This window comes from Pithys albifrons, chromosome 1 (assembly GCF_047495875.1).
Source record: "Pithys albifrons albifrons isolate INPA30051 chromosome 1, PitAlb_v1, whole genome shotgun sequence".
Classification (NCBI taxonomy): domain Eukaryota; kingdom Metazoa; phylum Chordata; class Aves; order Passeriformes; family Thamnophilidae; genus Pithys; species Pithys albifrons.
Window position 1 is genome coordinate 28,256,498 of NC_092458.1, and position 26,125 is coordinate 28,282,622.

Below are 26,125 nucleotides of genomic sequence, written 5' to 3' on the forward strand. Positions count from 1 at the left end.
AGGTCACACAGAAGTGCTGAGTCTGGAGATGGAACAACTTTTATTTATACAAAAATTGCAGGTCTTAAATAAGTCACCTGAATACATATACATATATATAATTTTAATGAGATTTCTTCCTTCAAAGTGTGAGCCTGTCTTAGAGAACTGTGACACTGATATACTCAGACACTAAAGATTGATTACACTGTCCTGAACCTGGTGTTTCATGCCAAGCAGCATATGTGTAACATTGTCAAGCTGCACATCTTTTGATTTTCATTTACCATTATCAGACAGGGTTATCAAAGCTTCTATATTAGATATTTTCACACATTTTTATAGCCTTCTTTTATTAATGCACTGAGAAAAAAAAATCAAACTGAAGCTCCCTTTTTTGAGTCAATGATTTTAACATGCACTCACAGAATCCTCATAAAATTAAACACCCAAGATAAAGGATGAAAGGAAAAAGGAAGAGTTTATGCTTCTAATCAGTCTAAATTCAGACTCACAAAACTGTGGCAAACATTGTGAACCACAGCTGAACCACAGCTGGGTTTTATGACTGGGGGTGGGGGAGGTCATAGAAATGTCTGGGAATATCTTGATTTCCAATGTCCTGATTGCATATTTATTTGTAACTGCACACAAAACAACACCTTCAGTACCAGTCACTGCTCAACAGGCACCAACAATGGTGTGTCATTTACCTTCTCTGTTTGAAAATGAAATTGCAAGCTTATTTATCAAGTAGTAAATTGCACAGGAGGGAGCAGGAGCTCCCTGTGCAGCTTGACTCTGAAGACTCACCACTGGCATCAGCTTTCCCTACCAGGGGTCCACTGTCTGCCATGAGATTTTCCTGAAGCAAAAGTCCTGCTGACTGTGAGTAATCATACTGCATTCTGGTGAAAAGTCTCAATGAAATTTATCAAATAAATATGTAGAAAATTACTTTCAGCATTCAGCCCAGTCTTTTTCCCAGACAGAGGCTGAGGGAAGGGTGAGCACCACCTACAGAGGGAAATCATAGGAGAGAGAAAGGAGTCTTTATACCAGTGCTGGGACTGGAAAGGAACAAGGTGTAAAAGTACTACACAACTTGCTGAAAAGACTCTGAGTTAACACACTGCCTTTTCTTACAGTGCCTATTCATGTTCCACAAGGTAACACACTTTCTACTTATTAATGTTTTCCTCATTGCATTGGTATATTGGATTTAAAAGGAGGTTGCTTCAAATATTTACTCTTCTAAAATGTCAAACTGAGTCAAAATCACATCCATGACAAATGGTGAATCATTTTTCACATTGGACATTCAAGTTTGACTCATTTGCCCGCTACAGGGATATCATTTATTATTCCTAAAGTTCCTGTAATGGTAAAGAAGGATTCAGTGATTGAGCGAGACTGACTGTAAGCTACACGTGAGTCTCCATTGAAAGCCCAAATTCCTCTAACATCTACACCTTTTTAATGCAAGTTCATGCCTATATACAAACATAGGGAGAAAAGATTTCTAGAGGAGAAAGCTTGAGCACACTTGCTGTCTTATTTGAGCCTTGTGTGGCCTGAAGCTGAATGTGCTAATGTGTGCCAATGCGCCAGCAGGTATTTTAAGCATATTTTGGACACTTGGGCCCAACAGTAAGGAACAAGGATAGAAGGTCATTGCATTTAATGTGCTTTTGAAACTGTTTTGATCATGCAGCTGGAAAAAAGCCTGGGACTATCCATTCTACTGACTGGACTGCTTTGCTCTGAAGAATTTCACAGGCAAAGAAAATAGCTGTGACTCACAGGGCTCAGTGTTTAGGTCATAGTTTCCCTGGAAGAAATGAATCAGTTGGAAGTCTTACTCATTAAATGCTTCCTATAATTAATGTCATTAATTTACATTTGTAGAGATTTGTAATGCAAATAGTAAGGTTGATACAATTGAAGAATTAATGGAAGTGTGTGTATTTATAAGCATCAGGAAAAAGAGCAAAGTAAAGAGTTAAAAGAATGCCCTTTGTTGAAAAATAAAGGACATATTTAAAGCACACTGTTCCTGTGTTGTTTATGTCAAAGCCACAGCACAGAAGACTTGCCAGTAGATGACCATGCACTCTGTCAGCAGGAGGATAACACCCAGTTTGCAGCATATCATCCATAACATTATTTTTACTGTTAGCCCAAATAATAGTCTATAAACATAGCTTATAAATTGTAGACAAGGAAAAATGTGCTAAGAGCTGGTGAACAATACAAAATACCACAGAATCACAGAACGATTGTGTTTGGAAGGGAGCTCTCTCTAATCCCCCAGCTAAAGCAGTTTCATATAGCACAAGTTGCACAGGGTTTCATCCAGACGACTTTTTAGTATCTCCAGAGAAGGAGACTCCACAACCTCTCTGGACAGAGCTGACAATAAATTCACCTCTCATTTTTGAGCAAGAAGAACCACAGAGACAGGATAAGGAGTTAGCAGCTGGCGTACCTTTTCCCATGCTCAAGTACGCTCATCAGACCACAGGAGCTCACACATCTCAGTGCTTGTAAGAGTATGGGAGTGAGTGTGAAAATGAGATCTCTGAGGAACTGATTGTGAGTCGAAAAAATTCAGCTTATTTAGAGATTCTGTACCTAAACATCACCTTCCCATTTCCAAATCTCTCACAATGAATTTTGTTACATTGAATATCCTAAATAATAAATGATATAAAATAAATCTTAAAAAAGATGCTATGTTCGATGTTTCCATGATCCTGTGCAGAAAAGAAAATTAGCCCTTGTTTTCCCACTGAGAACATTTTTGCAGTCCACCTTAAAGAAGAAAAGCAATTTTAGTGAAATATTAATGATGACATCATAAGCTACATCTAGCTACATTAGCAGCAACATCTAGCATCCAGCTACATACAGCAGCATTTACTTGCATTTTGCAGATTCTTGGTTTTGACACATCTATTAAAACATGTATGAGTAAGTGGTATTCCCCATTACACCTGCATGATTCCAGGACAACTCCAGTAGTGTGACTGACTGCTCCAGACTAAAAGTAGATGGCTACTGTGCTGTCATTCATTGTTTGCTGTGGGTTTGAGGGTTTTTTAGAGATACAAAACCTTAGAGAGAGCACATTCTATACAAAAGCTCAACAAAATGGCACTGCCAGCTTGCTACTGTACAATGAAACAGCAATCTTCAGTGGCCTTATGGTGTGTAAGTTAGAGTTGGTTAAGTAAAAATCTAGTCAAGTAAAGATGAAGTGAGCAAAATGTAGTATTTTAAACATGTAAGTACTCATTATTTTACATACTGATTTAGTAGATATATTAGTGCATAAATATGTATATGTAGTACAGAAAGCTTTTAAAAATGGGAAAAAAATCTCACTAATACTGTCTGCAGTAGAAAGAAGAAATTGTGCACACAGGCCATTTTTTTAGTTCCTACAGAAATTCATGTATCCCAGTTTCAGATGTCTCAGTCTAACACAGTCACCTTATAAAGTATTATCAATGAAGTGACACAGGAACCTCCGGAAGGCGAATTGTCCAGTCCATCTCAGACTGACACAACTGAACCTTTCAAGGTATTTCTTTCCTTTCCTTGCCTTGCCTTGCCTACAAAGGAAACCTATAGTGACAAACTGAGAAGCAAATGTGTGAGTTTGACACAAATGAAGTCATAAGGGCCCTTATAATTCTGCCCTTATAACACAGGTCATCCCCCACTAAATACTGTAATATTCCTTAAAGAATTTCATTAGTTTTGCTCTTAATATATGCACCCTAATGTTGTAGGATAATCCATCCTCAGCAACAAGAAAATAAAATATTTTTGTTATACCCATATTTTAAGGGGGTTTTATTGTTTGCTTCTTATATAAGATCGTATAACTCTTCCAAGTTCTGCAGAAAAAAATCCCATTCACTTTTTTCTGAGATCTTGCAAAGCAAAACATAAAATCATAAATTAATATTTATTTGTGAGAAATGCTAGCAAAACACTCTCCTACCTTCCCTTGCCCTATCTTTATGTCTGCTAGAAAGAAAATATTTCCTAAAAAAAAAACCCCACAACTTTCTGAAACAAAAGGTTCTTTAAGAAAATAATTACTTTACCTATTATCACATGCATGCCAAGTCTTGCCAAATGCTTCACAGTTTGGTAACCAATTCCTTTAGCTCCTCCAGTCACTATAGCAACCTTTCCATTTTGTGTGGGGAAATCTATACAATTAAAAAAGAAACAATGCAAGGTTAGTTCACAATGGTAGCATGATTAAGAAGTGAAGATGTATTTTAAACAGCATACACATAAGAGACCACTCAAGCCAGGCCAGTAAACAATCTTAGCAGAAAACACTGTATGGAAATAAAAACTATGGAGCATCTGCCCTTATTTACTGCCCTATAATTTTCCAGTATTAACAGTTCACAAAAGACTGAGGTTGACAACATGAAAGGAAAACATCCACTTTGGAAATTTTTTCATTTCTATTTGCATGCATTTCGTCATCCTGCAGTCATCTGTGCTTTAAAATTTCCATCATAACTTTGTTACAGAGCAAGGTGACAGCAGTTACAAGTCAACTCAAGGATAGTTTACTCTATGTGTACAGGGAAAAAATTCTATTGGCAGCATGATATTCTGAAAACTTCTTGAATTACAAAAGACTGGCCTCTGCTAGTAATATGGAGGAAACAAAAAACATCTCAGTCAAGGGTGATGCATCTAAAGGACAGGAGGCAGCTGACCTAATTTCCCCGCCTAACTGAGCACTCTCTCTCCTGAAAATCACTGGGTCCTGAGCACCAAAGAAAGGAGGAGGCAATTTTTTTACATGAAAACCTCTACCTGCTTTTCCCCCTCCCACCAGCCCTCTCCCACAGAAGCCAGCATCCCCAATACTCACTGTCAGCCTCACACCACCTCCATCCCAACAAGTGCTCATTAAATCAGGGCAACACACAGCCCAGCACGCACAGTATGCTCCCAAACCCACTCTGATATACACACAGCCTGTGTCTCCTGCATCCCCAGGCAGCCTTTAGACTGCCAAGTGAGCCAGGAAGTGGCTGGAATGGTCCCAGCTGGGTGGCTGCCGTCCCAAGTACAAGCTCTCACACTGAGTGCAGGTTGCCCAGCACATCCCTTCTCCACGAAGGGAGTCCTGCAGCCAAAGGAGAGCAAAAGCAATATAATGTAACTGCTTGGGGAAGGCATGAATTAGGTCAAATTTCAACTACGAATTTTTTGATGAGGTGGCAAACATTTCATGTGAAGCACCATTTGGTCCACAGGTGACCCAGGTGAATTTCTGTTTGCTTTTGAGTAGAAGCTGCTAGGTATTTGCACAGGGAAAACGGCACTGAGGATTTACTTTTGCTGTGGTGTAGTGTCCATAGGCAATGCTATAGATAACAAATGTTAAAAAGATGCTTTCATCTATCAAAGGACTTTCTATTTTGATTTCTATGTTTTTAGGGGATCACTTTGTTGTACAACAGAAACTCATTTTACGTAGTTATGAAACACAGGCCTAGCACTGATATAGCTGCTCTCTTCATAGCAACTTCAAAAAGGACCAAAGTTTCACCTTTTCTGAAATACATAGCTCTTTCCAGAGCAATTCAATATAAATTTTCATTCTCTTCAGGTAACTGAAGGTAACTGTGGTTCTTCTCATCCACGCAGAGTGGGAATTGTTTGCAAGTATTTGAAAGTTAATTCCAATTACAGTGATATCCATTCACATAGGTGTCCTGATGTGTGTAATTCAAGCTAAATAAAACTTTGCCAAGAGCTTTCCTAAGGTGTTTCAGTTTAGCTATAAGCAGCCCTGCAACTTCCATCAAAAATCTTTTGAATCACCAACTCTGAATAAAATGCCGACAGGTCCAAAAGAAATCTCAAGAAAAAATGCATTCTTTTGGGCCTGAGTACCTTCTCCTCCTCTTCTGCTTCCCCATGCCTTCCCTTGCTTCCTGCCCTGCCACCATATTGCTGACCTGGCATTTGCAACTCACATGTTGTGCACAGGTGCTGTCACTCATTTCCATTACTGCACCACTGTATCTACCTATTGAATAAGACATGAATTTTAAGGCAAAATTCATTCATTTAGAAGAAAATTAAAGAATGAAAAGGAGGAAAAGAAGTCAGGACGGGGGAAGGGGCAATGACATTAAGGAAAAATGAGAAGTTGGGAAAGTGATAATGGGTATCACTTTGATGAATGGTACTTAGAAGAAGACAATGAAAAGAAATGCTCAGCTCTATCCTGTTCATGAGGCCTGCTGAGAAAAGGAGGGTTTTTTGGTCCCAATGGCCACTTAAATGAGGTACCCTATCAGCCTTCAATGAAAAGCATAACAGATGGACAGACTCCATTGCAGCGATTCATTCTGTGAGATCCTGAATTACAGAGGTTTAAAACAGGTCTGCTTGTAGCAGCTAGCTCCAAAGACCTAAGAAAGCACTCAAGAAGGGAGTAATGAGGGCTACAGATGCATGTATAAATGGTCTTTTTCTGTTTTATTTACAACAGGTACAGTATACAGCTCCCACATAGCATGGTTTTGAATAGACATAACACTGCATGGCACATCTCAGACTATCCGCTCACTTTAGCCAAAACGGGCAATTCAAAGAGAAAAACTGAAATATCTTGGGAGGGCCAAACAAATTCCTAAATAAATTCTTAGTTTTTATTAATTTTAAAAATGTGTACAGTTACCTTCAAGTCAAATAGCTTAAGGTAAAATAAAATCTCTATGAAAATGAGACACAGCTAGTATTTACATCAGTAAAAGTGGTAGAGATGAAATCCAGGCTGTGTGTGTGAGCCAGTGGCAAATCCAGTGAAGGGAAGTTTATTAGTGCCCAGTTCTCACTAAAACTCCAGTGTCATATGGAGTTTGCAGAACACCCACCCTTCAGTGTGAAAACACCTCTTCCGTGATGAAATCACATACAAAACTTTCAAAGCAGACATGGGCTCATCCTGGTTTTTCAGCAGACACTGGTTTATTCTGTTTGAGAGGTTGAGCTGAGTGCAGTTGGAGGCTGGAGCCCCCCAGGTAGAAGGCAGTGGAGACCCACCGGCTTTGCAATGCCTGGGGAGGTTCACTCTGGAGCTTTTTGCACCTCATTTAAACCACCCCAGCTGGCTCTCTGCTCCTGCTCCTGGTATGGAGATAGATACTGATCTCAAGTACAGAGGCATAATGCCAGAGATCTCACCATGGCACATGAGAACTGTACAGCCTTCTGCTAATGAAATCCCCTGACCTGTTAATTTCCCTTTCTGTTCAAAGAAACCAGCCTGCAGTCCTTAGGTGCTGCCTTATCACACCAACGTCGGAGAGAAGCTTCTCCCAGGCTGCAGGTTCTGTCTGCATTCCAATGTATTTGGACAAAGTAAGCCTGTTTACTTGGTAAGTAGATTAACCTAAAACAGAAAAATAAAGGCTGATTTATTCTGCACAGATATGAAGCCATTTAAAAATAATTCTTGTCCTTTCAAACATACTTCTCCTTTAACTGAAATAATTCCCATTTATAGAGACATCCTCACACAAATCCAGTACTACAATAATGTAAGGCAATTCTGTAATTTAAAAAAATATTAATAAAAGAGGGCTGTTGGGATGTCTCTGCAACTGCCAAGACCACAGAGAAATAAGGTCCCTCAGACACATATCAGTGACCAATTCCATATCAATGACTACTTCCTGCCAGCAAAATCTCAACTCTGGAGTAGAGATGGGGGTCACTGAAGTATACAAATCAAAACAGGGGCATTAAACTTTTTTTTTTTTCAGAAATACACTATGTGAACACAGCCAATGCAAAACTCAGAAGAAAAACTCCCATTAAGAGCTGCTGGCTTTGGTATTCTGTAATTTTTACAGCACAGTGTGTTTGAGGTCGAGGGGGGAAAAAAAAGAAGAAAAAAGTATTAAAAGTTTATTAAAAGCAAATTGCATAAAATTTTTATAAAGATCCATCTCCTATCCTACTAATCAAGAACCTATGTGGTGGTACATTATGAGTTACGTGGACATTAAAATATAATTTCTTTATAGTAATCTTCTCATTAAACCTCTTTTTAAGACATTGAAAGCCAAGGGCAGAACTTGGATTGTCTGAATCAGTCTCCTGCCCTTGTCAGGCAAGAATCAAGCATGGCTGAAAGCATTCAAAAAGCTCTTCAGAGTGTCCACCAGTGAGATATCATGCTGGGGTCTGCCTGCACCTCCTCAACTGGCCACTCAGTGCAAGAACTTTGGTGGCATTTGTTCTGGAGAGATCCCCGTAGACAAATCCTAACAGTTATTTTTTCCATTCCTCCTAGAATTGAATAATTTACATGCAAATATTAGCCCTGAAGGTAACTGGCAGAACCACAGATGGAAAAAAAGAAAAAAAAGAACCCACAATGAATATTTAGTTTGATGACTGAGTAACAACAGCCAAGTTTGGAGCCGTTCCTGTATAGCAATACTAAGTGAGAAAAAGAGGGTAAAATGTAATTGTCAATCCTCATCTGGACACAACACAAGACAAAATCAAGTTTTTCTAGTTGAAGAAAGAATTCATATAGCTCAGTCTACCATGGAATTATTTATTGAGCAGTTTTTCCTATCACAAAATACTGCAACTCTTTTTCCCTGATTTACACTGAGGATGAGATTATAGCCATTAAGATTCCTTCAAAGCAGATGTAGAAAAATAATTCATTTGCCACTCCAAGTGGCAATTAGTAAACTGCTGGGGAGCCCACGCAGCTTTCAGCAATAGCCTTTTGTGTGTGCCTTACAGTAACATCTCTGTAAACTTCTGGTTTGGCAGAAACCAACTAAATAGGGTCCAGACTCGAAAAGTCATTCCAGGACTATCCTAACAGAAAACAATTTCAGGTACTCAAGTCCTGACAAATAAACCAGACAAACTGTGCCTGCCTTAAACCTGTCTCAAGCCTGTGCAGATGATCTTTCAAATGCAAATTGTCTTCCCAAACTTGCACAACAAAATCTTTTCTGCCTTTGCTGCTTCCAATCACTTTCCTAAGGAACATCAATATGCAATCACAATTGAAGGGCTTTAAAGCTACTAACCAGGTAGGTGGCAACCAGCCTGACTAGTCCTTTTGTGAAAAGGTATCCTGCTGGTTTCAGCAGCTGAGGCCATCAGACCTTCTGCTGCTGAACAACTGTCAGGCTCATATGCAGATCCACAGGCACATGGCCAGCAGTTCCAACGTACCTCCAACCCATGGGTGCATTGTGCAAGGGCAACTTATTTGCCCAGGGAGAGCATATTTCCAAGGAATTTTGCATCAGATATGTGACAAGCCTCCTAGCTTTTGTCACGGATCAGGAGGAAATGGAGGTACCACAGAGAGGCTGGCCCTGGAGTTACTCATGGGAAGAGAAAGGTGTTGAAGAACCAGAACAGCAGGAGAAACCAAACCATGGGAATGTGTTCCTTGCCCTACAAAATCATAGTGTCTCAAGGTGCTATAAATAAAACAGCAGCAGCCAGATGGCTGTAAGACTTTCAGCAGCCAGGGGAAGATCTAATTTAATAAGGATCCCACAGAGCGACCGACAGGGAATACGACTGGTAATAATAGCTCACAAAACCAGAGCAAAACCCCTGGCATCCATAAGACCAAGTGTTGTTTAACCAATGCACAAGACATACACAGATCCTGAAATGCTGCATGTCAACAAGACAACAAATACCTGACACTTAACCAATGCTGGAAACTCCCAGAAGTTCCATTCCCTATATTTCAGGCTGGGATGTCTGACAGGGGAACACAAGCATAGCCCACGCCCTATGAAGTGGACATATCCACAATACAGCAGAGCTCCCACATAGCAGCACCATATTGCCTGGGCTGCCTGGGCACCTGGAACCCATCCAGTGCTGTAACTCAAGCCAAGGCACCACATATCCAGCAAGCCTGGACAAATGGCCAAAGTGTAGCAAGGCAGCAAAGGATACAAAAGCGAGGGAATTGACACCTCCACCAACCAGAAAAGCGGTGTGCTCAGCCAGCTAAGGAGCTAATATGTACCCTCATTCCTTCCTGACATTGTCCACACAGGAACGAGTGACATTTCCTCAGAGTAAACGGCAAACATCTGCTGAATCAGGCTAATGTTTGGTTTTTTGTTTTTGGGGGTTTTTTTTATTAATTGCTAGTGAAAACAATGAAAAAAAAAAGCTAATTTAAGCCTGCTCTAAGTTTATAACATTTGTTTAGCTTTTTGACAAGCATGCCAGCTTGCTTATAGGGATGAAGTGGTAACATTTACAGGCAAGATAACAAGCCCTTCACAGAGTACATGCAAAAGTCATACTACAAAGGATTAATAAGCAGAATGGCTCATTTTCCTTTTATTTTTCACCTCGTGAACATACTGGGGGGGGGAGGGGCTTGGGTATTAGATAGCAACAGGTATTATTAAAGTCCACTATCACAGGTTTGAAACACCAGTATCCTTAGCAAGACCTAACTATAGTAAAAAAAGTCCCCAAATACTAGAAAAAATGCAAAATAAACTGGCACAGTAGAAAGATGAAAGTTATGATTCTAGCATTACAGTATTGAAAGAAATATTTTTTACTAAAGAAAAATAACAATACTCTAAATAAGCAGCTTTACAGTTTTTGGCACTCAAAAATCCAAGACCTGTGAAAAGAGGTCTTGGAAAAGAGGTCTTGGGAGCAACAACGGGAAAGGGAGTGGATAGTCACTCTAAAAATTTCATTTGCATGACACACCTATCTGTATTTCTTCTAGTTATTCTTGGAAAGACAGGATAAATGCAGATAAAGAGAGAAGTGTGTGTGGAAGAGAGGGTTTGGAAGGGGAAGCAGAAGGAAATGTTAGACTTTCAAAGACACAGGAAAAAGGGGTTTTGTTGAAGCTAAGGTCATTTTCAAGTGTTTCAATTCCCTTTCCCCTCTCTTCCCCTTGCCCCCTACCTCCAAGACAGCTCTGAGCAATTTAATATACCTGAATCACAAATCTCTGCATGGTGGTATTGTCCTTGAGGTAAAAAAAGGACCAGTGAGAACACCAGCAGAGGCACCTTAGCATCTTACACATGCAAATCAACCACGGTTTGGTGGGGTAAGTCAAGCACTGAATCTACAGACTATTAGAGAGGCAAGACTTGCCAAAGTCATTAAAAATACTTCCCCTGCACTTTCACATGTATTTCAGTGCCCTGTTTTTCAGAGCATATGACTGGAGTGTTTGCAAGTGAAGAAGTCCTGGATGGTTACAAGAGCCAAGGGAAGCTGCATTTTCACATATCTTTTGACTGGAGCCTGAGTGCTTTTATTTTATTTGTCAAATAGGATCCTCAGTAATGTTGATGCTGGACTTTGTGATGCTGCTAGACTTGGCAGAAGGGCTGCATGGAGCAAAAGATATTTGCAGTTTTCAAAAAACATATAGATTAATTTCCCAAACTGATTTATGCTGTCTTTGCTCTGACTGTGAAGAACCTATTCCTCCAATAAACCCTATGCAGACTTTCTGCATCAGGGTCATTGATCACACTAAAAAAAAAGACCTAAATGTTGTGCCCCTTCTGCCCCCCTCCCAAAAAAGAAGTTGAGAATGGATGAAACTAAAGAGGATGGTGAATCTCGGAGGTTTCCTTGCCATTTCTGGACTTCCTTTCTTTCAGACAATGGAAAACAAGGCTGCATTGAAAAATGGTTTGATGAAGCATGTATCTGAGCTTTTTACAATACAAGTTCAGGCTGATTTTGACAGAGAGATATTAGGAAATTTGATCCCATCAAATATGGAGATGCCCTAAGGTAAAAGAAAGCAAAAATAGATGGGAGGGTGCAGTTCCTGAGTCCTAAATCTCACTTCTAGCCATGTTTGAGTACTTTGTTCCTTTAGCCAAAATTCATCTAAAGATAAGATATTTAAATCTAATTTTTTGAGTACCAAATAGATTGAACACACCATTATACAAATCAGTCAGTTGGAAAATACTACAGAGCAGTATTAAAATCTGCTGAAAATTCATCAGGAATCCAGGTTTGCCCACAATCCACTCTGGGAATAAAGTTCCCAACTAGATGTGTACGAATAGGAGAGCACTCTATCCCTGTGAGGTGGTGGGGGGAGAGAAAGAATCAAGAGATGGAAAAGTTGCCTTAGATCTACAAATAAAAATTCTATTAGTGAAATTATGACTCTGCAATTTCCAAACAGACATTGAGCAACTTCTGCCATCACACGCTAGTCCTTGTTTTAATTATCCTTGCTATTCCTGGCTTAAGTCAGGTTGTTTGGTTTTTGTTTGTTTTTGGGGTTTTTTTGCTGGAGAAACACTGGTCTCAAAGAACAAGGATGTATCAGATAAAGACTGATACTACATACTGATAAACTTGTGCAAGAATATCTGGCACTGGACTTCTCACTGGCACTACAGCACATTTGGCATATTTTTCTGTGCAATCATTTTGTCTTGGGGACAGACGCCAACTAGGGACTTGGATGAGACCATAAAACACCACCTTCACTTGGAAGGAAGGGCTTTGTTGCCATAAAGCTGGACAGGAGAGGTTCAGGGGACATCACCATGTGCTGACAAGGTATTGCACTAATTTGTCTCAGCCACAGTGACCAATATTTAAGCAGTCCCAGCTTCACTCATAAAAGGCACTTCACAAAAATCTAATGTGGAATTTTGTGAAATAAGGGCAGAATGGTTGCAATCAGATGAAAAAATCCCACTAATTCCTTAGAGCATACTGGACAGACACAGCTTGTATATGAAAGATTATTGGACTTGTTAAAAATATCACGAGAAGAAACTCTACACTAGCTCCAAGAACAAAGTAATAATCCCATATGCATATATTTAAAGGATCCATTTACCCATATAATTTCTTACATGGGAAAATACTATCACAAGAATAAAGAAGGATATATTTTCATTTGCCATGTATTCTCTGCCCTGTTTATGCTTCATTCTTTTATATATTCACCTATTAAATCTTACTCTTTGGCTTTCTTCTCTTTCACTCCAGTCACAGTAAAGATAGGGAAGGCATATACAGGTGTATCTTTAAATCAAGAAAAAGCATCTGATTATCTTTTGACCAGATTTACTGATACTCCCATACTCCCTCCCTTTGGGCAAATGTAACTGTACAATACCTTGGGCAATGTCATTTTATGTAAAACTTCCCAATGCTCTTCAAGTCATGTCATCATGTAATTACGTTTTTTTCCTGTTGTGAAATAGGAGATGAAAAAGAGGAGCTTATCTCAGGAGATTTAAATAGGGGTAATGAAAATAGTTCTGCATAGTCTAGTATCTGAAGAGTGCATTTTCCCATCCTGCAAAAGTGAGAGACATTAGAATTTTTTTCATTCTCTACCAGCAACCTAAAATTGTCCAGGCTCCAAGGTTTCACAAACAACTAACAAGTATATGTGGCTCCATCTGAGAACATCCCTCAGGATGTCAGAGACCATTTCAAGGCCTTGCTCTCAGTCATATCCCGAACATACAAAAGCCTTCCCAGTGCAACTCCCTAACAGTGCAAAGTTTCATTTTCACCAAACATTTGCCATTTAAAGGCACTTTTTCCTCCAACTCAAGTCCCCCAAAAATGTAGTATTTCTCCATATCATGTTCAGAAATCTAGTGATCAGTTTGTAAGATAACATAAATATAAAACAAAATGTGAGTAATCTTAGAAAGGGTTTTCCCTTGGAAAGACCACATTCCAGCTATCTCAAAAACTTGGCAATTATCTGCATGAAATGTGGCACAGAACTACTAATGTTTAAAGTTTCACATCTAAGTGTGAAAAATTAGCATTTGAGTTACAGTTTTGACCAAAAACCCCAAGTGATGGCAGTGAGTTTGAAATGCTGAAGAAAATATGAATCAGCAAAGAGTGATGTCTCTGTTGTTCCATTATAGACTGAGTAAACATCATAAATGACTGCAATGCAGAAACCTAACTTCAGAAGACTGCAAATGATGGCTGTTTCATAACAAAGAATGCTTAGAGGAAAAAAAATATGTTAATCTTGATATAAACCCAAAACTGTAGAAATCAACCTGAGCAGGCAAGTCCCCACACCTTGCATGGAAGAAATGTTCTGTCAGAAACCTTCAAGTCCAGAGAACACTTACAGTACCCAAAGCTCAGAAAATGCTGAAACTCAGACTGATGAAACAGCATTCTGGAGGAACTAGCTGCTCCTGGCTTGGACCAGCATACTGTTTTCTATGTACAATCTGGCTGGATGGCCATGCTGGAGAGTGGTGGTGAATGGAGTTATATCCAGCTGGTGGATGTTCCCCTAGGCTCAATATTTGGGCCTATTTAATATCTTTATTGACAGTTTAGACCAGTGGACCCAGTGCACCCTGAGTCAGGTTGCAGATGACACCAAGCTGGGTGGGAGTGCTGATCTGCTGGAGGGCAGAGGGATCTGGACAGGCTGGATTGATAGATCAAGACCAATGGTATAAGTTTCAAGAAGGCAAAGTGCTGGATCCTGCACGTGGGTCACAGCAACCCATGCAGTGCTACAGACTGGGGGAAGAGTGGTGGAAAGCTGTCCAGTGGAGAAGGACCTGGGGTGGCTGGCTAATAGCCAGCTGAACATGAGCCAGTATTGTGCCCAGGTGGCCAAGAAAGCCTGGCCTTGATCAGAAACAGTGTGGCCAGCAGGACCAGGGCACTGATTGTCCCCCTGTACTTTGCACTGGTGAGGCTGCACCTCAAATTCTGTGCTCAGTTTTGGGCCCTTCACTACAAAAAAGACACTGAGGTGCTGCAGTGTGTTCAGAGAAGGGCAACAAGGCTGGTCTGAAGCACAAGTCTCATGAGGAGTGCCTGATGGAGCTGGGGTTGTTCAGCCTGATGAAAAGGAGGCTCAGGGGAGACTTTATCAGATATTCTCTACAACTACCTAAAAGGAGGTTATAGTGAGCTGGAGCTCAGTCTTTTCACCCAGGTAAAAAGTGACAGGACAAGAGAAAATGGCCCTAAGTTGTGCCAGAGGAGGTTTGGAGTGGATATTAGGAAAAATTTTCTCCCTAAAACGTTTGTCATTCATAGGAATAGGTTGCCCAGGGAAGTGGTTGAGTCACCATCTCTGGAGCCTTTTAAATAACATGTAGATGTGTCACTTAGGGACATAGTTGGGTGGTAGTGTCCTGGTTATGGCCAGGACAGGGTTGATTTTTGCAGTAGCCAAGAGAGGGCATGACTAGGACATGGAGGTTATTCTATACCACCTTGTATCATTGCCAGGGTGGAGGAAGAAGTCTCTTCCGAGAAGAAGGGTTTCCTTCCAGACAAGTAAGCGTGGCAGAGTGAGAACCAGGGTGGCCTCATTTCTGAGCGAGAGGGAGCTGTTCCATATTGTCTGTTGTCACAGGTTTCCATAGTGAGCAATGTTTGTTTTCTTGTACCCTCTGTCATTTGTATTGCTGTTGCTATTCATTTCCTTATATCATTGCTGTTTCCAGTAAATTGTTCTTACCTAAATCTATGATCTTTACCTTTATGCCCCGAATTCCCTCCATCCTGCTGCTAGGGGGAGGGGGGGAAGGGGAGGGAGTGTGCAATAGTGTGGTTTGAAGAGTTTCTGTGGGAGCACTAAATTGGGGAGTACCATTCCTAAACAACAACAGGTGGATTTGGCACTGCTGCATTAACTGTTGGAATTTTACAACCTAAATGTTCCATGATTCTATGATTTGTCAGCACTTTCATACACGGAATATGAGTGCAACAAGAATGATCTTGTTACTTATGGTCAAACTGGAAAGATTGATCTATTTATGATCAAGCTGGAAATCCAAACTAGAAGTGAAATATTGTTACCGGCTTTTTAGCATCTCAGCAGAGGAATTAAAAAGACAACAGAATACAATTTATGCTTCGCACTGTGATCTATACTTTTCAAAAGACAAAATATTTTATTTTTGATTTTAAAGACAGCATTGACAGTATCATCATATTCCTAGACAGTACAGGATATATTGTATAGAAATCTTCAATATAACTTTTATAGCTTGTACTTTTACTGCTTTTGAATTCCAACACCTCTTATTCTGGTCACTTGCTATTAAAAGATTGAATTAATCATTCCATCTTGCTCACAGTGCAGATGGAGAGACACACCTGGGCAACCAATACATTGGGAAAATTGATTCTTTAAATATTCCCTTACTATATTAGATTCTAGGAATGGGAGTGGGGGGGTGAAAAAAATGTTGGCAAGATCATTAAGAGTAGTTTAAACTGCATCTTCTCTCTTTGGAGAGACAGAGAAGGTAATTTCCATATCCCAATCAAGCTTAAGAGCATTCAGCTGAAGGTCACATTCAGAGCTGCCTCTTCCAGCTAACAAAATGCTCTGCTGCCACTCAAACAGTCACCTTTGCTTCCTGTGGCTTCAGCATGACAGTATTTCCATCAAACATAAATAAGTAAGCAGAAGTCACGAGTTGGTATACAAAATTTAGAAGGTAATTGAAAGTTTCTGGAGTAGTTCACTTCAGAAAACTGTGCAATCACTTATGAACTGAAGTGCTTGTTATCATATACAAAGCTCCAGCAATTAGAATCAGGAAGAGAAGTACAAGGTGATTAGAGATTATTGGGAAAAATCTAGTTAACAGGAAACATAGTACATAAACCAATCAGTACTACAAGTTTCCCTGAGATACCTGCAATTAATTAAAATACAAAAATGTCAAAAAGGACTTTTCCATATTATTAAAATTTTTTGATGTGACTAATGATCAGAAGCCGTTACAGCATCAGCATTAATGTAAGATTAACTTCAGATGCTACTGGCTTAATAAAAACATGGAAAATAATATCAAATCCCTTCCTCTCCATCTCTGCTCTACTCCCACATCTTTCAAACCAGACCCTGGCTGGCACATGTATTTCTTCAGCTAGCCTGTGCCTGGTGAAGAGCCCAGACAGTGGCAAAAGCTGTCTGCAGATTATCACTCATAGAGATGCCCATCTGCCTCTCAGTGTATGGCCCAAAGCAAGGCTCACATGGCTTGTGTGGAAGAAGAGCACATCAACATGGCAGACACTCACAGGACTCCACAGCCTGAGCTTCATGCCTCAGCTGCACAGGGCTCTGAGCTGCCCAACCCTTCAGAGCCACCATCCAGTCTCCAGTAGCAAAAATCCATGATGGAAGATAGTCTTATGGGGTTTTCTAGTTTATATTTTTTTAAAGATAGGAGCCGCACTGAAGCCCTCTGAACCTCTTAACAGAGCAGGACGTTGTACACAAAACTACTTAAAAATCAGTTCTAACCTGGAATGAGAAAGTACAAAGGACATGAATATGTTTTGTCTTCAAAACAGCTATAACATTTGTTTTCCAAATACAGAATTTTATTCATTTTTCTCTTCTTGGATAACATGAGCAGGTCAGGGGATTCAAATGGAGTATAAATGTGCGAGTACAGAAAGGTCTCGACTGTACTATATATAATTTCCTAATTTTCTCACAACAGTTCTTTCTTAGCCAAAAACTGATGATTTCTTTTCAAGCTTCTCTTTTTTAGCACATACTGAAGTGATCTCATTCTCACAGATTTTCTTTCAATTTTTGTCTCTCTTGTTTCTCATAAAATTTGCACCAAAGTTTTCACAGGAAAGTAACTGCTTTGCAATAGAGACAGCTAACTTGGCTAACTGTTTTGAAAGATTTTTTTTTTAATTAGATTTTTTTATTCTTCAGTGAAGAACTTATTTTTAAATGAAATTTTATAGGACATTAATCTAATACAAATTCATAAGACTCAGGAAATTAGTTAATTTTAAAAAGCAGCTACTCTGCATGCTCTGTAATTGCTCTTCTTTGGAATTGTCAAAGATTTTTAACATGCAGTTACCACACAAATTAAAAGCTCTTACAGTGTGTCTCCATTTAAGAGACCATCATTCCACAGTGTCATTATCTGCTATTAATCATATTTTGAGAGCATCACACATTCCTCCGAAGAAATGTGCAACTATTCACAAAACAAGTCCCACTATTGATAATGCTCCAGGAGTATGACACAAACTTCCTATTTTTGTTCTTACATTTAACTACCTTCTATAAATAGCTTGCCAAAAATTTAAGAGATTAGCTCCATTTGTGCAGAAACATACATCTTTGTTGACCAACACCTTCCAAACATCCTGCTTCTAAAAAGAGAGGTGACAGCTGCAGGGACTAGATCAGCCCTTCAGCACAGCTACATTACAACTTCACTCTTCAACCAGGTATTCAAACAGGCTGATACATCATAGTGCATCCTGTCAGTCCTTTGTAGGACATCACCTAGAAGTCCTAGCAGTTTTCAGGCATCAGGGCTAGCATAAACAGGTTTCATGCTTGCTTTTTGTTCCACCTGACCAGATGATTTAACTCAAATCTCACGACTCTGCAACAGCCAATTTAACATGAAATACTCTTTCAAGGCACTATTCCTTTCTCTTTTTTGAGGAAAAAAAAATCAACAAACTTTGTTTATTATAATAGATCTAGTCAGATTTTCACCATGCCAAGCTGATAAATCAACTCCCAGTAAAGCTGATATGCCTGGAGTCACCTCTCCATCCTTTGATGGACCTTGCCTAGCCAGGTAACCAGAGACAGAACCAGGGGAAATGGCCTCACGTTGTGCCACGGAAAGTTTAGATTAGATATTATGAACAACTTCTTCACTGAAATGGGGGTTAGGCATTGGAACAGGATGCCCAGAAGTGGTGGAATCAGCATTCCTGGAAGTGTTCAAAAAACATGTGGCACTTGGGAACATGGTTTAGAGGTGAATATGGTGGTGCTAGGCTAATGGTTGGACAGGATGATTTAAGAGCTCTTTTCCAGTCAAAACGATTCTATGATACTAAGTCAACTGACAGCAGTTGCATATACACGGAACTTTTACTACACCTCACATTAGACAGCAAAAAAGTTACGCTTGTGTTTAATTTCTGTTAGAGGTTAAATAATTAAAATAATTTCAATGAACCTTTCTTTTTGAGATGCATGAAGGAATTTAGCAATTTAAACATATCAAAGGGAGTTAAAAAAGAGCTTGAGGAATAAAAGCCCAAGTGCTTGCACTGGTTTGTTTGGCAGCTCTCTGCTGCTTTCAACATTTCTCTCTCCAGGGCTTTTTCCTTGAATTTACAAGGAATTTCAAGTACATGGCTTACACTGTGCACTGTGCACTGACTTCTAGGTGATTTGAATGATATGAACCTAAAATGGAATTTCTTTTCCAGATTCCATTGGCATCCCATAACACATGGTGTAAACAGCCAGCCCACTCACACTGTGTTCTCCAGTGCGGACAGTTAGGACCTCTCTCAGAAAAAAATCCTGGTGATACAGAAGGTAAAAGGTGCACAGTTTCTTGCAGGGAGAGAAAAGAGAGCCCCTCTCAACTCCATAAGCTGCACCAGCAGCTACTGCACCCCGCACATCAGTATTTCTTTTCTTTTGAAATGTTGCAACTTTGTGTACAGAAAGTCCAGCAGTGCTGAGGGTTATACTACCTTCATTTTGGCCACAGAGCTACTCCCAAGGTGCTCTAGGACATCTGGCCAACACGTCTGTGCCTTCATGCAGTATGTGACCAGCTGTGCTGTACCAGCAAAAGCCCACACTCTGCTCCAGACAGAGTTACCAGCATTCCCTGTTTCACTTGGCGAAAAAACCCAACTGTTTTACTGAATAAGCTGTTCTGTGAGTGCTGCCTGCCAATCTCTGTAGTACCTTTACAGGGGAGTGCTTTGCCCAGCCTGGCAGTACACTGGCACAGCCAGCCCCACACAGGTTTATGCTGGAGAAGACAAGTGTTCAAGTTAAAAAAACAGCAGTTGCAGTTGAACCCAAGGCAATACAAAGAGGGACATCGAGAACAACTCACCAGGATCACACCACATCGTGTGACAGCAGTGACATTTCTCCAGGGATCTCAGGCACTTTGCCAGCCCTCTGTTTACCCAGCCCTTTGCAACTGCACACATCAGAGACTGGGTAGGAAGAAGAGGTCTCAGTATCTCCCCCTCCAAATCACGACCTGCCAAGCCACAGGAACATGCTGCAAAGACATTTTGACACAGACACTGATGCATTTGCAAGGAACAGATGATGCCTGCAGAGAGGCTGCAAGTAGAACAGCCACACCAGCCACACACTGCCCACTGAGGTACAATGGTGGCTCCCGGCCTTAGTGCCTGTCACCACAGCCCTCAGAAAAACCACATGCTGGCTGTCAGGCAGACCACACTTGTAAACATGACTTTGTCCTTTACAGCCAGGGGTGGCAGCTTGGAAGAATCGGAACTGAAAAAACTGGACTTTATTGCTAAATTACATTCCTTTTCTGTATATATATGTGGGTATGTACACGTTTTTTCTTCTTTTAATGAGGAAAATGAATACTTTTGATAATTGGATTAGAAGATTGGGAAAAAATCACGGTTTTCATTTGTGCCTCATTAGAATAGTTTATGACTAATATTCATGGGCAAGTATTGAGAAAAAAGTTAAGTCATTCTAAAAATGGAGGTGGAAGAGATAAATAGAAGATATGCTTAATAGCAAGAATCCCAATAAAGGTCATTACGTTAGTGCATAAACAAGCAAGACCATATGCCACTGTAGCAGAGCCCCAACAGGGTCATGCTCAAGCTGAAATCTGGGCCTCAATGTTGCCCTTCTATTTGATTGTTTCCCTATATCTTCAAATACATTTTTCCTCCTTGAGGTGCTGGATGATTACACATAACAACTTTAACAGATTGACTGCAAAAAACCCCCATGTGAAACTACAGGAAGATGACATGCCTACGACCAAATGTAAAGAACTCTGCCAGCACCAACTAGGCACTACTAATGGCAGAATCTGCAGATCTTGAAACTTGCTTCTGACTCAAATTAGTTGCTCTTTAAATATCTGTATCATATAATTACGAAGTACAGCATCATCGAGAGAACATGGATTTTGCATTTCTTGACCTTTTTCCTACTAATTTTCAGCAGACTATTTAATGTTAAAAAATCATACACCGTGCAATGTGGTGAATCCAGTTAGGAATGCACAGGACTGGCATATAGATGGTTATATTAATTAGCATGAAAACACTCCAGCAGGCAGATTAGAAATCTGTATTCAACTGGATGACTTTATTCATTAACAAGATGCTATTTTGTAAAAATATGTTCAAGAAGTCCTTGTATATCAGCTTTAAGAAGCATTTCATAGCACAAATGTTCCATTTCCAGTTATCAAGGTTATATCCAATTGCCAGAAAGCCAGCACTTACTGCTCTGCAGGCACTCTGTTCACTGAGATATATTCAGTAAAAAAATTACAAGGTCACCTCTTCACTGTGTCAGTCCTGGTTTGAAGAAAGTGTGGTGCCAGTAATGTTTAGTTTACAAAGTCCTTTCATTCTGTGTAATACACAGATTGTTACAGCCTCTCTAAGCTATTTGCAATGGAACCATAGAACTTTTTAAAAGAATGAGACCTGATGCCAACTCATCTGTAATTTCCTTAGCTGCGAGAGGTTGATATGTTTGTAAAAATACTGTTATACAGAACTATCTGTTTCTGTTTTAAAAAGAACCTTCCTAAAAGAGAGAATAACTTGTGGATTGGCTTTGTAAAGAACACAGCCTATGGGCCCCAATATCAGCTATTACGGTACAAATGGCCAGCACGGAGCATCACCCTCCGACTGCAGTGAATCACACCTGGGCAGCCAGGGGTGGCAATCAAGCTCTTGCCTGCAGCATAGCAGGTTAAAAACTTAATTCCAAACTCACTGAACACTCATAAACCTCATTAACTTCAGTCTTGGGTTTATACACATGAGAAGCACCACTGTGAGATGTGAGGTCACTGACCTTTGCTTTCCTTTGGTGTGACCTCATTTTCTCATGCTGGTAAAGCTCACGTCATAGAGGGTAACTCAGTGCAGAGCTTATCGAGATGACTATTTCCTTATAGAGTTGAAAGGGTGTTCAGTTACATCAGACATGTTACCAGTGTGTTAACAAGTTAAAAAAGAAGTTTTAACTGTTTCCTCAAAATCCTCCTTTAGAAACAAGTTCAATGCATTTTTTTAGGTTCAACTTTCCAATTCTTTTCTAATTTTAAATATTGAGCAATGTTAGCAATCATAGCTAGGCATTCACTCAGATAGCAAAATGTCCATGTCCCAGAAAGCATACAAAAAGCAGAAGTGTGTCAGAGCTAAGCACTCTTACTCAGCTTTACACAATTCAGAGGGTGTTTTGGGTAGAATGGGAGATTCTTGCCCAATTTTCTGTGAAGTATCAAACTGCTCCTAGCAGAGGAAAAATATAGTGAAAAGAACACAAATGTCATCATTTTATTACAAAACTATGTCACTTTCTTTTTTCTCAAAAGCAATCCTGATGTGAAACAAAACTTCACTGCTTTTATGGTTATTTGCTTTAGGAACTGTAGCTGTCAAACATTTCCTCACTGACAATATGCCCATTTGAATCTTCCTATATTCCACCACATCTGCAGCTTTAATGCAGTAGTTCATATAGTATGATAAAGCCACAAACCCAAAATCACTCCGTCTGTAATGACATCTGTAATTTAGAAACTTCAAGGATGAGAAGCTTGAAACTGGCAAGCAACAGTTTCTGAAAACACCAAGAGGGGACTCTGTGTGTACATACAACATTTTTACTTCATAACTGTGCAGATCTTGAACCTTGCCCTGTCTGTAAGGCAAGGCACATAATCTTAATGACACAGATATCAAAATATTTGCTAAGAACACATTTGTTCAATCCATTAAAAGCTTTACCACAACTGAGTTGAATTGAGAATCACGTGGCAGTGTACAAGGAACTTCAAAACTACTCCAGCACTGCAAAAGGGAGGCCCAAGTAAAGCATTTGTGGTGGAACAGTATCTGCATGGTCTAAGCAGAATTACGTATTACTTATTTACTACAAATATAACATCATGGGGTCCTTAGATACTTCCTGCTGCTTTCTGGCCTTGCAAAACATTACAAGGCTGCTTCAGCACTCACATCTAAATCAAACATGACTTCTGGTTGTGCAATTTGTCCCACATAGGAAACCTCATGGTGGAGTCTGCACAAGGTACTGCATGACTCAAGACCTTCATCCATCCAATTGCCCTGTCCGTAAAACTCTTGTGTTCCTCAACTGACTTTCTCCAGCACCTTTGGCTGAAGCATGGCTGAGTGGAATTTGTTTAAATAACTCTTTATATTGTGTAAAGGAACAATTAACATTTTCTAGCTCATTTTTCTGAGTTGCAGCATCTCATCGTTAGCAAGAGATACTAATGCTAACAGTGTTTGGTCTATCACCTAAACAAGCAGATCTTGGTCCAAACAGGCCCAAAAATACAGACACACTGAGTGACTGCAGAAGCTCCTATTTGCACAACCAGATAATGCTTGGCATTAATTATCACACTTACTGATATGGTGCTGACTTGAAAACAAAGACCATGTATCCTTTGCAAAGATATCATCTGCCCATCTTTAGACCCAAGTGGACTACTTGCAAAACACAATCCATCACCTGGCTCTGAAATTTACCAGTGCTTCAGCAGCATGAGCACAAAGCAATCACCCAACCTTCTACCTATAATACTGGACCCCCATTTGCCTTCTTTCCTTTGTTCTACATTAACAAAGGAGAATGAGTTCCTGTTTATCAAGGAAGGAAGGACCAAGCAACAGAAATGCTCATTCGCATCTGCTGAAACTGTTGATTTTCTGCTTGTTAAAACTAAATCATCTGAACTGAAACATCCTCACAAGCAGAAAAATAACTAAATAAAAGAAAGTCGTTCCTTCACTTCTACACTCACTGAAATATCTCAGGTCCAGTTGCATCTTGCTATGATGCAGATAATGGCAGAAAATGAGATGCTTATATTAAGCCTTTTACCAAATAACTCATTTTTGACAGAATGTTTCTACAGATACTAATCTTTGAAGCACAACAGAAGATGAAATAGACACATGGAAACAGAAAAAGTTGTTGTTTGCATTTAAGAGCATCGTATACACAGCCCACTTCAAAATACCATTATTTAAAGATATTTAAAGAGACACACTTGGAATGCCAGAATTTCCAGAGGTTCTGAAGGCAGAGCACAAAAAATGGATCACTTGTAGAGATTAAGTCCCTAAATCTGTATTTGGACACCTTATCAAGGAGTTTGTGCAGAGGGTCTGCAGGCTCCTTTACAGGCCATGTTTTGTATCATTTTAATCTTAGCCTAAAAATAAATATAAAATGAATGAATCACTTTGTAGTCTTTATTACCCGGCAGTGTCACCATCTGAGCAATCTTCTCAGAGTGGCCAAGCAGCTCAGGGAAGTCGCAGTATCAGGGGAAAAGCCCTGGCCCACCCCCTTCCTTCAGGCATGTCCAGACCAGAAAGCAGCCCCAGCAACACAAAAACACAGGGAAAACACTCCAGAGGAATCTCTTTTTCCCTCTGCGGAGCACAGCAACTTTCCTAAACAGCCTACAGAAAGGGCAGAAGTGCAGGCAACAGACCAACTCTGCAGACTGAGCTGATCCCTCGCTGCAGGAAGAGGTGTTTCTGGGTAACAGAATTTCATCTTGCATCAGTGCTAATACGCATTGCCAAAAAAAGCACAAAAAGAATATGCAACTGTCTTAACAACTGACAAATAGTTTCATGTATCTCTGAATTTATGTCTCCAAAAAGAAACGTAAAATCTCTGTGAACACTGATGAAGGCGAGTTGGGATGGCATGGGCAGGGCATGGACTACGTGGTTAATCTGTTTCCAAGTCTACAGAAGAACTAGTTCATGTGAGTGCTTTAAATTCACCTGGACATTGCATCATACTTTCAGCTACAACATGCACAAGGTTGTGCTTTTCTCACTTCATTTCTCTGACCAGGCAGGCAGAAATTTCCTACCAGCCATACCAGTCCCGCATTCACAATACCACGGGGTAAACTTCTCATCATCTTCAACCCACTGCTCCTGCAAACCAGTAAGTAAATCATGTGCAGTGCAGGGTGAACTTCTGCCTACTTTCACCATGGCTTGAAAACACGTGGGCCATGTTCTCCTATTCTTACACTTTGAAACTAGGAGCCACCCTGCAAGGAACACAGCAAAGACCAGCACCAATATATATTTACTACACGCATAGGAAATAACATGGAGCTTAGAATTAGGGACTAGAAGAGATAGACACTGCACATGGAAGGTTTCACTCATCCACAAGACTGGCTTTCTCACCACTGCACTCGCTCCCTTGGAACCTGCCAGATTGATATTAGTGGCAATTGCATGTGAATGTTTATCTGTGGCAGATAGATGTAAAAATATTATTCAGAGACAGACCCTTCAGCCCAGACTCCCACATGCAAGAGGATGGGTAAGAGCTTGCATCTCCCTTCTTCTTTGTTACCATGTTACTGAAAATTCCTCCCTGGCCATTTGGGAGCACAGGTTTTGAAGTTAACAGAGCTCACTGCCAGGAGCATGTTAATACCAAAAAGTGTGCAGAACAATTGTTTTATGGAGTACTGAAATGTCAGATGACAGGGAAGTCAGTCATTTAGTATTTTTAAACACTGTATCAGGATTTCAGACAGGAATCGGAGGCTCCTGTTAAAATTTCAGTATTTTTCCTAGATGGACTCACTTGCTATCTGTTCCCACCAATAAAGCAATTGCATTTTTCACATTTAACTGTTATTAAATTTCTTCTGTTCATGTAAGTTCTGCTGAGTGCTCAAGAAAACTTCAGTCAGATCACTGAGTGCATACCAGAGTACAAACATGCACCAAACTGCACTACCACACATAAAACAGAACTGTGCATTGTTTGCAAAAGCCCTTTATTCTCTCTCACGCACATACACATCAGAAAGCCATGTGTGAGAAGAAGGTCATGTTTGAGAAGATCAAAGTTTCCCTTGTAGCACAGCATTCATGACATGGGATGGGATGTTTCTGGCATGAGATCTCATGCTGACTTGACATCTTCCCTGTTATGATTGCAAAC

At 40.1% G+C, this 26,125-nt stretch overlaps 1 protein-coding gene across 5 annotated transcripts in view; it reads right to left on the reverse strand.

Moving 5' to 3' along the window:
• Positions 1-26,125, reverse strand: part of DHRSX (dehydrogenase/reductase X-linked) — a 218,515-nt gene that overhangs the window by 135,508 nt on the left and 56,882 nt on the right. For 3 of the 5 annotated variants that reach the window (XM_071548368.1, XM_071548350.1, XM_071548342.1), the window contains one exon: positions 4,098-4,205. In XM_071548368.1, coding sequence (XP_071404469.1) covers positions 4,098-4,205 — 108 coding nt within the window. Of the gene's footprint in view, positions 1-4,097; positions 4,206-19,958; positions 25,469-26,125 lie in introns of those variants that run through there. The other 2 variants (XM_071548359.1, XM_071548333.1) reach the window with 2 other exon arrangements.